The 12276-nt window shown below is 42.5% G+C and overlaps 1 protein-coding gene across 15 annotated transcripts in view; it reads right to left on the reverse strand.

Annotated features, from left to right (window-relative positions):
• SLC14A1 (solute carrier family 14 member 1 (Kidd blood group)) overlaps positions 1-12276 on the reverse strand; it is a 118369-nt gene that overhangs the window by 20116 nt on the left and 85977 nt on the right. For 2 of the 15 annotated variants that reach the window (XM_081801299.1, XM_081801300.1), the window contains exons 3-5: positions 11614-11749; positions 10932-10985; positions 8100-8264 (exon numbers count right to left, since the gene is read on the reverse strand). The exons of 3 other annotated variants lie outside the window; for them this stretch is intronic. In XM_081801299.1, the coding sequence (XP_081657425.1) occupies positions 8100-8264; positions 10932-10985; positions 11614-11733 (339 nt within the window). In that variant the 5' untranslated portion in view covers positions 11734-11749. Of the gene's footprint in view, positions 1-8099; positions 8437-10231; positions 10907-10931; positions 11167-11613; positions 12242-12276 lie in introns of those variants that run through there. 10 more of the 15 variants (XM_081801308.1, XM_081801306.1, XR_014139619.1 and 7 more) reach the window with 9 other exon arrangements.

Genomic DNA, 12276 nt, shown 5'->3' on the forward strand with positions numbered 1-12276 from the left:
CTTGAAGTGTGAAATTGTGATGCCTCCAGTTTTGTTTTTCTTTTTCAAGGTTGTTTTGGCTATTCTGGGTCTTTAGTGGTTCCATACAAATTTTAATATTATTTATTCTAGTTCTGTGATGAATGCTCTTGGTATTTTGTTATCAATTGCATTAAATCTGTAGATTACTTTGGGTAGTATGGACATTTTAACAATATTTGTTCTTCCAATCCATGAGCATGGAGTATCTTTTCATTTGTTTGTATCATATTTAATTTCTTTCATCAATATTTTATAGTTTTCAGAGTACAGGTTTTGTACCTCCTTGGTTAAGCTTATTCCTAGGTATTTTATTATTTTTGGTGCAATTGTAAATGGGATTGCTTTCTTTTTTTTTTTAAAGATTTTATTTATTTATTTGACAGAGAGAGATAGCGAGAGCAGGAACACAAGCAGGGGGAGTGGGAGAGGGAGAAGCAGGCTTCCCGCCGAGCAGGGAGCCCGATGCAGGGCTCGATCCCAGGACCCTGAGATCATGACCCGAGCCGAAGGCAGACGCTTAACGACTGAGCCACCCAGGCGCCCTGGGATTGCTTTCTTAATTTCTCTTTCTCTTGCTTCATTATTGGTGTGTAGAAATGCAACAGATTTCTGTACATTAATTTTGTATCCTGGGATCTTACTAAATTCATTTATCAGTTCTAGCACTTTTTTGGTTGGGTCTTTAAGGTTTTCTACATGTAGTATCCTATCATCTGCAAATAGTTAAAGTTTTACTTCTTCCTTACCAATTTGGATGCCTTTTATTTCTTTTTGTTGACTGATTGCTGTGGCTAGGACTTCCACTACTATGTTGAATAAAAGTGATGAGAGTGGACATCCTTGTCTTGTTTCTGATCTTAGGGGGAAAGCTCTCAATTTTTCACCATCGAGTATGATGTGAGCTGTGGGTTTTTCAATGTGACCTTTATTATATTGAGGTATGTTCTCACTAAATCTACTTTGTTGAGAGTTTTTATCATGAATGGATGTTGTCCTTTGTCAAACGCTCTTTCTGCATCTATTGAAATAATCATATATTTTTTATCCTTTCTCTTATTGATGTGATGTATCATGTTGATTGATTTTTTGAATACTGAACCACATTTGCATCCCAGGAATAAATCCCACTTGATTGTGGTGAATGATTTTTTAAATGTATTGTTGGATTTGGTTTGCTAGTATTTTGTTGAGGACTTTCGCATCTATTTCCATCAGAGATATTGGCCTGTAGTTCTCTTTTTTGTAGTGTCTTTATCTGGTTTTAGTATCAGGGTAATATGGGCCTCCTAGAATGAATTTGGAAGTTTTCTTTCCTCTCTATTTTTTGGAAGAGTTTAAATCTTGGTAGAATCTTTAAATCTTTGGTAGAATTCACCCATGAAGCCATCTGGTCCTGAACTTTTGTTTGTTGGGAGAGTTTGGTCACTGATCAATTTCATTGCCAATAATCAATTTGTTCAAATTTTCTATTTCTTCCTGACTCAGTTTTTGGAGGTTATATGTTTCTAGGAGTTTATCTGTTTCTTCTAGGTTGTCCAGTTTGTTGGCCTCTAGTTTTTCATAATATTCTTTTACAATCTTTTGTATTTCTGTGGTGGTAGTTGTTATTTCTCTTCTTTTGTGATTTTGTTTATTTGAATACTCTCTCTCTTTTTTCTTGATGATTCTGGTTTCTCAATTTTTTTGCTCTTTTCAAAGAACCAGCTCCTGGTTTCATCAGTCTGTTCTATTGTTTTTTAAATTTCTATATCATTTATTTCTACTCCAATTTTTATTATTTCCTTCCTTCTACTGATTTTGGCTTTTGCTTGTTCTTTATTTTCTAGCTCCTTTAGGTGTAATGTTAGGTTGTAATTGAGATTTTTCTTGCTTCTTGAGGTAGACCTGTGTTGCTATTCTTCCCTCTTAGAAATGCTTTTGCATCCCAAAGATTTTGGACCCTTGTGTTTTCAATTTCATTTGTTTCCATGTATTTTTGGATTTACTCTTTGATTTCTTGGTTGATCCATTCATTGTTTAATAGCATGTTATTTAACCTCCATGTATTTGTGCTCTTTCCAGATTTTTTTCTTGTGATTTCTAGTTTCATAGTGTTGTGGTCAGAAAAAAATGCATGGTATGACTTCAATCTTTTTGAATTTGTTGAGACTTGTTTTGTGGTGTAATATGCGATCTATTCTGGAGAATGTTCCATGTGCACTTTAAAAGAATGTGTATTCTGCTGTTTCAGGGTGGAATGTTCTGACTATATCTGTTAAAATCCATCTGATCCAATGTGTCATTCAAAGCCACTGTTCCCTTGTTGATTTTCTGTTTGGATGATCTGTCCATTGATGTTAAGTGGAGTGTTAACGTGCCCTACTATTATTGTATTACTATCAGTGATTTCCTTTATGTTTGTTACTAACTGTTTTAAGTATTTGGGTGCTCCCATGTTGGATGCATAAATATTTACAATTGTTATACCTTCTTGTTGGATTTTTCCCTTTATTATTATATAGTGTTTTTTTTTTGTCTCTTGTTACTATCTTTATTTTAAAGTTTATTTTGTCTGATATAAGTATTGCTACCCCAGCTTTCTTTTCACATCCATTTGCATGGTAAATGTTTCTTCATCCCTTCACTTTCAGTCTGTACGTGTGTTCAGGTCTGAGATGAATCCCTTGTAGGCAGCATATAGATGATTCTTCTTCTTCTTCTTCTTCTTCATTTTTTAATCCATTCTGCCACCCTATGTCTTTTGATTGGAGCATTTAGTCCATTTACATTCAAAGTAATTATTTATAGGTATGTATTTATTGCCATTTTGTTCCTTGTTTTATGATTGTTTTTGTAGTTCTTCTCTGTTCCTTTCTACTTTTGCTCTCTTCTCTCATGATTAGTTGGCTTTCTTTAGTGATATATTTGGATTCCTTTCTCTTTAATTTTGCATATCTATTACTGGGTTTTGATTTGTGGTAACCATTCAGTTTGTATATAACATCTTCTGTATATAGCAGTCTATATTAAGTTGATGGTCACTTAAGTTTGAACCCATTCTTTACTCCACTAGCCCCATATTTTAGGTATATGGTGTCATACGTTACATCCTTTTATTTTGTGAATCCTTTGACTGATTTTTACAGATATATTTATGTTTACTGCTTTTGTGCTTCTTACTTTCCTTTCTCTTGCTTATGGTCCTTCCTTTTCACTCAAAGAGTCTCCTTTAATATTTCTTGTAGGGCTGGTTTAGTGGTCATGAATTCCTTTAACTTTTGTTTGTCTCAGAAGCTCTTTCTCTCTCCTTCTACTCTGAATGATAGCCTTGTATTTATTGGCTGCAGATTTTTTTTCCTTTCAGCACTTTGAATACGTGATGCCACTCTCTTCTGGCCTGCAAAGTTTCTATTGAAAAATCAGCTGATAGCCATATGAGGTTTCCCTTGTATGTGTTTTCTCTTGCTGCTTATAAAATCCTCTATCACTACTTTTTGCCATTTTAATTACTGTGTGTCATGGTGGGAACCTCCTTGGTTTGATTTTGTTGGGGGGTCTCTGTGCGTCCTGGATCTGGATTTCTGTTTCCTTCTCTAGATTTGGGAATGTTTCAGCTATTATTTCTTCAAATAAATTTTCTGTCCCCCTTTCTTTCTCTTCTTCTTCTGGATCCCTATAACGTGAATGTTATTATGCTTGATGGTGTTGCTGAGTTCCCTAAGTCTATTCTCATTTTTGCTTATTTTTTTTTCCCTTTTACCTGCTTAGCTTGATTGCTTTCCTTTACTCTGTCCTCTAGGTCACTGATTCATTCTTCTGCTTCCTCCAGTCTTCTATTTATTCCATCTAGTGTATTTTTAATTTCATTTATTATGTTCTCATCTTTGATTGGTTCTTTTTTTTATCTCATCATTAAGGGTCTCACTGATGTCCTCCATTCTTTCCTCAAGTCCAGCGAGTATCTTTATGATCATTTCTTTAAATTCTCTATCAGGCACATTATTTATCTCCATTTCATTTAGATCTCTTGCTGTGATTTTGTCCTGTTCTTTCATTTGGGACATATTCCTCTGTCTCCTCATTTTGTCTAAGTCTCTGCTTCGGTTTCTCTGTGTTAGGAAAGTCAGCTGTGTTTCCCGCACTGGAAAGCAATGACCTTACGAAGAAGAGGTTCTGTAGTGTCCTGCAATGTTCACCAGAACCTGGTGCTCCGGGGGTGTCTTCTGTGTGTGTTGTGCACACAGCTGTTGTGACTGAGCTGCTTTTTCCTTCAGTCCAGTCATCTGCAGTGACCTTCTTTGCCTCTTGTGGGCAGGCTTTGATCTTGGCATTAATAGTGGGCTAATCTTCGATGCCTTGGGTTTGAGCTGAGTCAGGCCAGGCGTTTGCCAGAGATACAGCAGCACCGAACCGCAGGCTGTTCTCCCTGTCTTGTCTTCTGAGAAGCTTTTGTTGGTGGGCAGGGCCTGCAGTCAGGCTTGATGTCTTCCCCGAGCCCACTGTGGGGGCTGCAGTCTGACTGGTGTACATCGTTCTCTTCCCCTATCCCTGGGACAGGACTCACTTTGGAGTGGTGCTGGTCCCTGCTGGGGCTGCTTGCACCCTGCTAAGCCTGTGGCACTGTCCTGAATTGGCTCTGAGCAAAAGGGGCCCCTCTGCGGTGCTGGGACTGGGGCAGGTTTGTCTGCAGGGGGCGGAGCAGTGGGGAAGCAGTATTAGCAAGTTCGGTAGAGAGTATCAGCAACACTGGTTCCTCCTGCAGGTGTCTGTGTGCTTATGCTGGGGGCCATGGGAGGAAATGGTGCCTGCCAGCTCCTTTCTTCCTGGAGGAGTCCCCCAATGGTCTCTGTCCCTCCAGGACAGGCTCTGAGATGAGTAAATAACCCTCCCCCCTGTACGCCCCAGGCATTTTTCGAAGTGCTGTTTTTATGCTGTGTCCCCACGGGGCTGTTTGTTGTGCTGTCTCTTTAAGCGAGCCCGGGGTCTCAGTTTCCTCTCTCCCTCTCTGCTCTCCTAGAGCCAAGCCCACTGATTTTTTAAATTTCAGGTTTTAAGTCCTGCTGGTTGTGAGAACTCATGAATTTCAGTCCCTCTGGTTTTCAAAGCCAGTTGTTATGGGGATTCGTCCTCCCAGTGTGGGTTCCCTGGTGTGGGGGTCTGTTTCTCTCCCCTCTCCATGCGCGCAGCTCCCTCCTGATGTGGACCAACCTGTGGGTCTGTTGGCTTCTGACCACATCTTCGCCCTTTCTACCCCCTTCGATGTGACCTCTTCTCTACCTTTAGTTGTGGAGTTTGTTCTGCCAGTCTTTGGATCGTTTTCTGGGTTCTTTACACTGATGTGAGTGTTATCTAGTTGTATCCATGGGACGAGGTGAGCTTAGGGTCCTCCTACTTCACCATCTTCCCCAGAAGTCCTGAGCAGCCTTTTTAAATTAAGTTTCTATTTTACAAAAATGTTTTTGTTTTTAAAGGTTTGGCAGGGCAGAATTATTTACAAAACGATCTCTGTGTGCTGACACAGCCTAAGTAAAGCCCCTCATAGACACTCTCCAAGTTAAAGGTTGCTTGAATATGTCCCCACATTGGGCAACTGCCTCAGATATTCTTTATTTTTGCAATTGGTTATTTAAATGTTTCAAAAACAGTCATGAATAATATTCTATAAGGTATAGAAACTAGAAAAGGTAAAAGTGAACGAAGCTATTGAAAACCAAAAAGCTGTAACCTAAGAATTGTACAATATAAGAATATGTAAGGCACGGTTACAGTAAGCATGCCTCAGAAAAATACTAATATGACCGTGACTTGTGTTCACTACAAGACTCTTCACTTCTCATGATAACTGTGTGATGGGAAAGCACCAACATCACCAGAATGGTACCCTCTAGACAAAAATGAAGTTTTCACAGTGCCAATGGTAGACACAAAAGAAGAATATCAATGATGTCATCCCAGAGGGAGGCAAAGGGAGAAAGACATTGGCAAACCACCTTGAGCATGCAAGCAATGCCAAGAGCACATCCAGGTACGTGTGGAGTAGGGAAGCATCAAAACTCTCCGACCCCAGAAGGCACCAGTGGAAAGCTGAATTCACAGGCATAGAGCACACCACCAAGGGAATACCCCAAATCTATGCAGACAAACCAGCTCAGCTTCTCCCTGTGGCCAGGCTGTGAGTAAGGGGTTCTCACAGATAGTTTTGGCCCCATCCTTGTTGCGTTAATCATAGCCAACAAACACCTATTAAAAGATAATAAAGTTATGCCTTTTTAAAATGTTTAGTTCTTGCAATCCTGACTCGTTTGGGCTTCTGTTAATCCCAGTACAAAAATCAATGTGGGTAACTGATTTTTCTATCGAGTAGCCACCATACTTCAGTTGTATTATTTCACCACCCAACTAAGTGGCCTGCTTTTAAACAATGGCCAACCATTAATCATTACACAAAGCAGAAGCTATTTATGCAATGAATTCTAGACCAAGCTCATTTCGTCTTGGCAAAACGGTGTTAGACACCTGCACTTGTGAGATTGCCCATGAACCTTGGCATTAAGAAATTCTTTTTTTTTAAGATTTTATTTTTATTTTATTATTTGAGGGGGAGAGAGAGAGAGAGCGTCAGTGTGAACATGAGCTGGGGGAGGGGCAGAAGGACAAGCAGACTCTCGGGTGAGCTGGGCGCCCGACGTGGGGCTCGATCCTAGGACTCTGGGATCATCACCTGAATCGAAGGCAGATGCTTAACCACCTGAGCCATCCAGGCGCCCCGGCATTAAGAAATTCTTAAATTGAAAACTGCTGGAGGTCAGGAACCAAAACTTAGTCTGTAGGGAGCTCAGCTGGACCCATAGTGAAACATGGAAAATGATTCGAATTTTAAGCAATTATGAAAAACTACCTTTTATTTTATAAATAATAGCTAATGATAGCTATCATTTATTTTCATATATCTTCCTCTTTAAATCTCATAACTGACAACATTGCTCAGTAAGCTCCTTCCTCAGCTCCAGTGACCCATTTGTAAAGCAGGACCAATTTATGAGAGGCATCAGGTTTCACCCCAGGCAACGGCAAGAGGCTCAGACACAATTGCTTTGAGTTTCTATAACTGAGTAGATCTGTTCCTGCAGAGGCAGCATTGAATGAAAACATTCCAGTTTTTCCATCAACTACAGAAACAGTAAAGTGTATAGGTTATTTCAGGGTGAACAAATTCATGTTCTCGAAATTTCCGACATATATTTACTTATTTTAGAGGGTTTTAAATACACCATCAGCTCAGGGATTTTGGAGATACAGATGCCAAACCTGATGCTACACCTGGTCAGACGTGATCTAGAACCTGCTTGGCCTGAGCTCCTTGCCGGGCCTCCCAGAGCGGAAGACTGAGTTATTTCTGTCGGGAGTCCACAGCCCAGCATATAGAAGAAGGCTTATTGTGATTTGTCTCCCTAGTACCTGCGTGTTGGGATGGTTTGTCAGGGTACCATGCCCGAGAGAGAGGGCTCCTCTCCCAGGGTAAGCAGACAGTGCTGTGGCAGACCCCGCCCACGAACCATTTATTCTGAACTACTGAACACTTCCAGAGCCCTTCAGATCCTGAAGACTTGCTCCAGAACTCAGGCAGGAGAACTGGTTATGAGAAACCAGTAACTTCAAGGTTGTAGTTCACCCTAGAATTTTATCACGTGTGACGATTTGCAGTTCTTTGGAGAACTTTTAAGAATTCTGATCAGGAAGGCAATGCAGCCGGGGACTTCTACTGATGCTCAGATTCCTCAAATCTAAGTCGGCCATTAAATTTAACTAAAAAGACAAGAAAATAAAGGGAAGAAGCTCTAAATAAGTAGCAACAGGGTAAGATTAAAACCCCAGACTCCTTTTTCCTAGCTTTTCCACTGTTCTCAAAACTCAGTAGTTCAGTCTTACCCAAGTTGAGGGCCGTGTGACTTTCAGGACCAAGACTCCCGTGCATCCCGCTGCCCCTCAGCAGAGCATGAGGACCCCACTTCCTGGGCTCTGTTCCGAAGAGACACACCAGAGCTTGGAGCGCAGGCGCCCACATTCTCCAAGACAGAGGTTGCACCGAGGGAGCATACCTGATCCGGGGGCCCCTGTGCTGGGGCCATGCTGAGCCAGGTGAAGCCTCTGAGCGCAGCCTCCCCAGCCTTATCTCCACAAGGGTCCTTCCAAAGAGGACCACGAGGGGCATCACCAGCGCCGGCAACCAAAGACTGTCCATTCATCCTTCCTCTCTCTCCATACTTGACAAAGGGCAAAAAGACGTGAATCAGCAGGATGAGCACGCGGCATGCAGGATGGAGTGAGGCAGGAGTGCCCCCGGTGTGGTCCTGGGGAGCAGAGCTGTGGCCCCAGATGGAGACCTCCAACAGAGAAGGCAGGCTTCTCCATTGGCAAGGAGAGACAGTGAGCTGACTACAGACACAGAACGTTCATTTTACTTTGCTTAAATAAAAGGAAAAAATGATAGCAAACCATCCTGCACAGAGACCAACACACAGATTTTGTTCTGCTGCGTTTCTCTACCAGCGGGAGGTTGCCGATCTGAAGCCTGTCCAGAGGGAGGGGTGGGCTTCAGGCTCTGACATGCTTCAGGCAACCCCCTGTTAGGGGACCCATACCAATGCAACAATTTCCCTCAGCCTTGTTCTTTACAAATAGGAGAAGAAGGCATGGAGTGGGCTCTATTTTCTGAAATAAGATAAAAGCCACACTCTTAATGCACAGCAAGAGCCCAGTCTGAGATCCTGCTGAATGGCATTTTTTCTTGTATCAGAATAAGAATTGTTAAATATTGGATATCACCTTGTTAATAAAAAACAATTCTTAGTTGAATTCAACAGGTGTGGCAACTTTTTGTAAGTTTTATTTAAAAAAAAAAAAGGTCCACTGCATCCAAGGATATCATTCTTCTTTCAGAAGTTCCAGAAAAGTTGTGTGTATGTGGTATTTTTTTTGTCCCTCCTTTATTTAATTTTTACTTTCTTCTACTCGTTTGATTTGAAAAATCCACAATTGTGGGAAATACTATTGACATGTCTCAGAAAAAAAAGGTGTGTGTGTGTGTTTATCCATGGTTAAATTATCTGGCTAGTTAAGTACCAACAGAAGTGTCTGTGGGTTGCATTATGTATTTTTGTTTGTTTGTTTGATAAAGAACAGCATTAAGAAAAACCAGTGGTAGGACTCTCATCTTATTTGCAGTTAAAAAAAAAAAAAGAAGAAGAAGAAGAAAGAAGAAAGAGACAAGCAGGGACTGTCATGTTCCCTCCATGTAGGTGTTTACCCCTTTGGCCCCTGCATACCCCTCTTTCCCCCCGCCACCCAAATCACACACATCTAGGAGGACAATATCCTTGAGCTCACCATCATATTTTCTTAGAGCCCAGAGAGAAACATTTGAGAGCTAGGTGAGGTTGTAAAGAGCACACAATTTAAGCCTTCACTTTATAGAAGAGAAAACTGAGGTTCAGAGTGGGGACCATCCAAGTCTCCTCAGCAGAGTGAGCTTTATGCAATAGGAAAGCAATGGTGGTTCTTTGTCTTCTTGGAGCCAGGCACATTAATGCCACCTGAGATTCTATTCAAGCAAACAGTGAAGGAGCAGCTCCTGAGTGATGGGGTCTGCAGTGTGCGTCAGGGCTCAGTGACATAGCGCACACAGGCTGTCTTCATGGCTGGCTTGAAATAACCCTGGGGTGGGGGCGAACAACAACCAAGGGCCCCGTCACCCCCACTTTCACCTTATGCCCTAGCTGGAAGCAGGAACTCTTCTGACAAACAGACGTGTACCTCAAAGTGAGCCTCATTCTTTTGTATCACTGACACATCCACAACAAACCTGTATGTGCTAAAGTGAACATCCCAGGAATATTCTAGAAGCTGCACCTGGTGAGCTTTCCAGCAGGAGTCAGAAAGCACCTTTCATAACCCAAATCACTCGTGAAACGAAGCAGTACTTATTCTAATGCGAGGCAATATCAAGATTTCAATTCAACCAACATTCCCTATTTGATTACATGCAATAAAACTCAGCGTACATTAGAAATCTGTGCAGTTGGAGAGACCCGAAAGTCTTCAATGTTCTGTGGCTCAAGTATCACTTTAAAAAATAATACAAAGTTTTGGATACAGATATAGAGGAAAACATTTAAACATTCATGCTCTATCATAAAGAGAATTTAAGCATTGACATTTATTTGGTACTTACGATAATCTTTATTTTGGGTGGGTTTTGGTTCCAAGCGTAGGAGGTGCTTAATTTTCTTTAATCAGAAACAAAGACAGGGCTGTTGGGTATTCCTATCTCCTGATGAAAACACTTCTGTCCTCAGAAGGCACCACTCCTAGAAGCCTTGGGGTATGAATTCCACACCAGAAAATGCGGCTGCAAAGAAGCTGCCAGGGGTGGACACCAGGTTCTCCCGGTGGGTAGCAAGCACACTCCCTTCAGCAAGACGGCACACTCAGGGCGGGGTGCAGAGCCATATTTGGAAAGGGCCATTCCCCAAACCCCGCTTTTTTGGAGTCATATTGATATGTCTCCAACTTCAGTCAATTATTTCACAAACACAGTTTGAAACTCCTCTCCAGCACTGATGAACCCCGAGGCATTTGGCACATAAAGTGGACTCCTTGCTCGAACCCCTCTTGCACACGGAGCTCAGGTGCTGCTCCCACCCGGTTTCAGAGATCGTGAGCAAAGACACGGCTTGCAGGCTTCTAGGAAGAAGCCCACGGCTTTGGGAAATTGCTTTCCTGCCTCCCAGGACTCTGGCTTTGCTGCTTCTACTCAGTTGCAACCATCTGAGGCATATTTCTCCATTAAAAAAGAAGAACAATTAGGAGTAAGCAGACAAACTGGCAACAGTGGACAGTTGGAAATGAATAGAATTGAGGAGGGTACTCACGCTCCGGCTGGTTGCCCGGCGGCAGAAGGCACTGGCTGATAAAGTGCTGCTGGGCTCTCGTAAAAGGCAGGGTGCTTAGGAGCAGATAGTGCTGGGAGGAGGCACCTAACAGTTTTATACACAGAACCCCGCTCGGCATACCCGTGCCCTCGGCTTTCTCCTCCCACTTCAGGAGCTCCGGCCAAAGCATTGCCGAGGACCAGTCCCCTGTCCTGCACCTGCTGTCTGTCTGTCTCTCTTCCTCTCTCTGTCTCTCTCTGCTGATGTTTCTCTCCCTCTCCTTCTCCATCCCCCCTGCCCCCCCCCCCTCGTTCTTGATTTGGTGCCAGGAGCTTTGCCGTCTTTCTACATTGTTCCAAGGTCTGTACCCAGGGACAATCCTGCAAGTTCATCTTTACTTCCCCTCGCTGTTCTGGAAACTACTCTCACCCTGAAATATTTTGGAGAATATTTGTAACTAAAAAAGATCAACATAGTATCACTTAAAACAAAAAACTGAGGGTCAAGTTGCTACACAGTAGACTCGCAGAGCAAAGGGACTGCTCCCAGCGTGGAAATTTCTCATTTTCTCTTAGACTCCACACAGCTTCTGCCCAGACGTAAGAATCCAGCAAAGTCCTGAGGGGTGTGGTGTGAGGGTGGGGAGAGCAAGGGGAACACAGTTCATGTTCTGGAAACCCACCTGCCCTTTTTCCCAGTAAGGAGGAAACAAACATATAAATGTTTCCCCGAAATGTCCTTCTTTCCAGGTGAAGATCCCAGGACAAACACTGCTGCCTTTGAATGGACGGGAGGCAAACATTCCACAGCAGAGTAATCTAAAATTCAAGTGAAAAATCCATTTCTTTCCCCATTCTTCTTAAAATTCAGTATTTGTGGCTTGCTCAGTGATGGCAGGAATCTAACTAACTCAGGTGCACTTCCTGGAGCGCAGAATTAAAGAAAAACAAAACAAAAATAAAAGCAAAAACCACACAACCCACAGAGAGCTGTGCAGATGTCATGGTCTTTTATCTGGACCTCCCGCCTCCTGGAATTGCTGATAGCTCTTGTCCGAGGTCCCCAAGGCAGCCACGACTCGCTGGCTCCCCCTACTGGACACCTACGAAACCACAGGGTCCCCTGTCTTAGCTCAGGCTGTGTGTGTCAGGGGCCTAGGAGGGAGGCCAGAGGTCGGGGTTCATGATTACAGTTCTGAACTTCAGGGAAATCTCCCTCCAACATTTTGTCCTGGTAAAATAAGGCGAAAATAAGCTCCTAGGTTACCCTGAAAGAGAAAAATGAATCACAAGAGGATAGTCAGAGGGCCTGGTAGAGGAATGAAAGGAACCATACCAGTTTCCAG

Source organism: Leptonychotes weddellii, chromosome 13 (assembly GCF_054177405.1).
Source record: "Leptonychotes weddellii isolate Sample4059 chromosome 13, ASM5417740v2, whole genome shotgun sequence".
Lineage (NCBI taxonomy): Eukaryota > Metazoa > Chordata > Mammalia > Carnivora > Phocidae > Leptonychotes > Leptonychotes weddellii.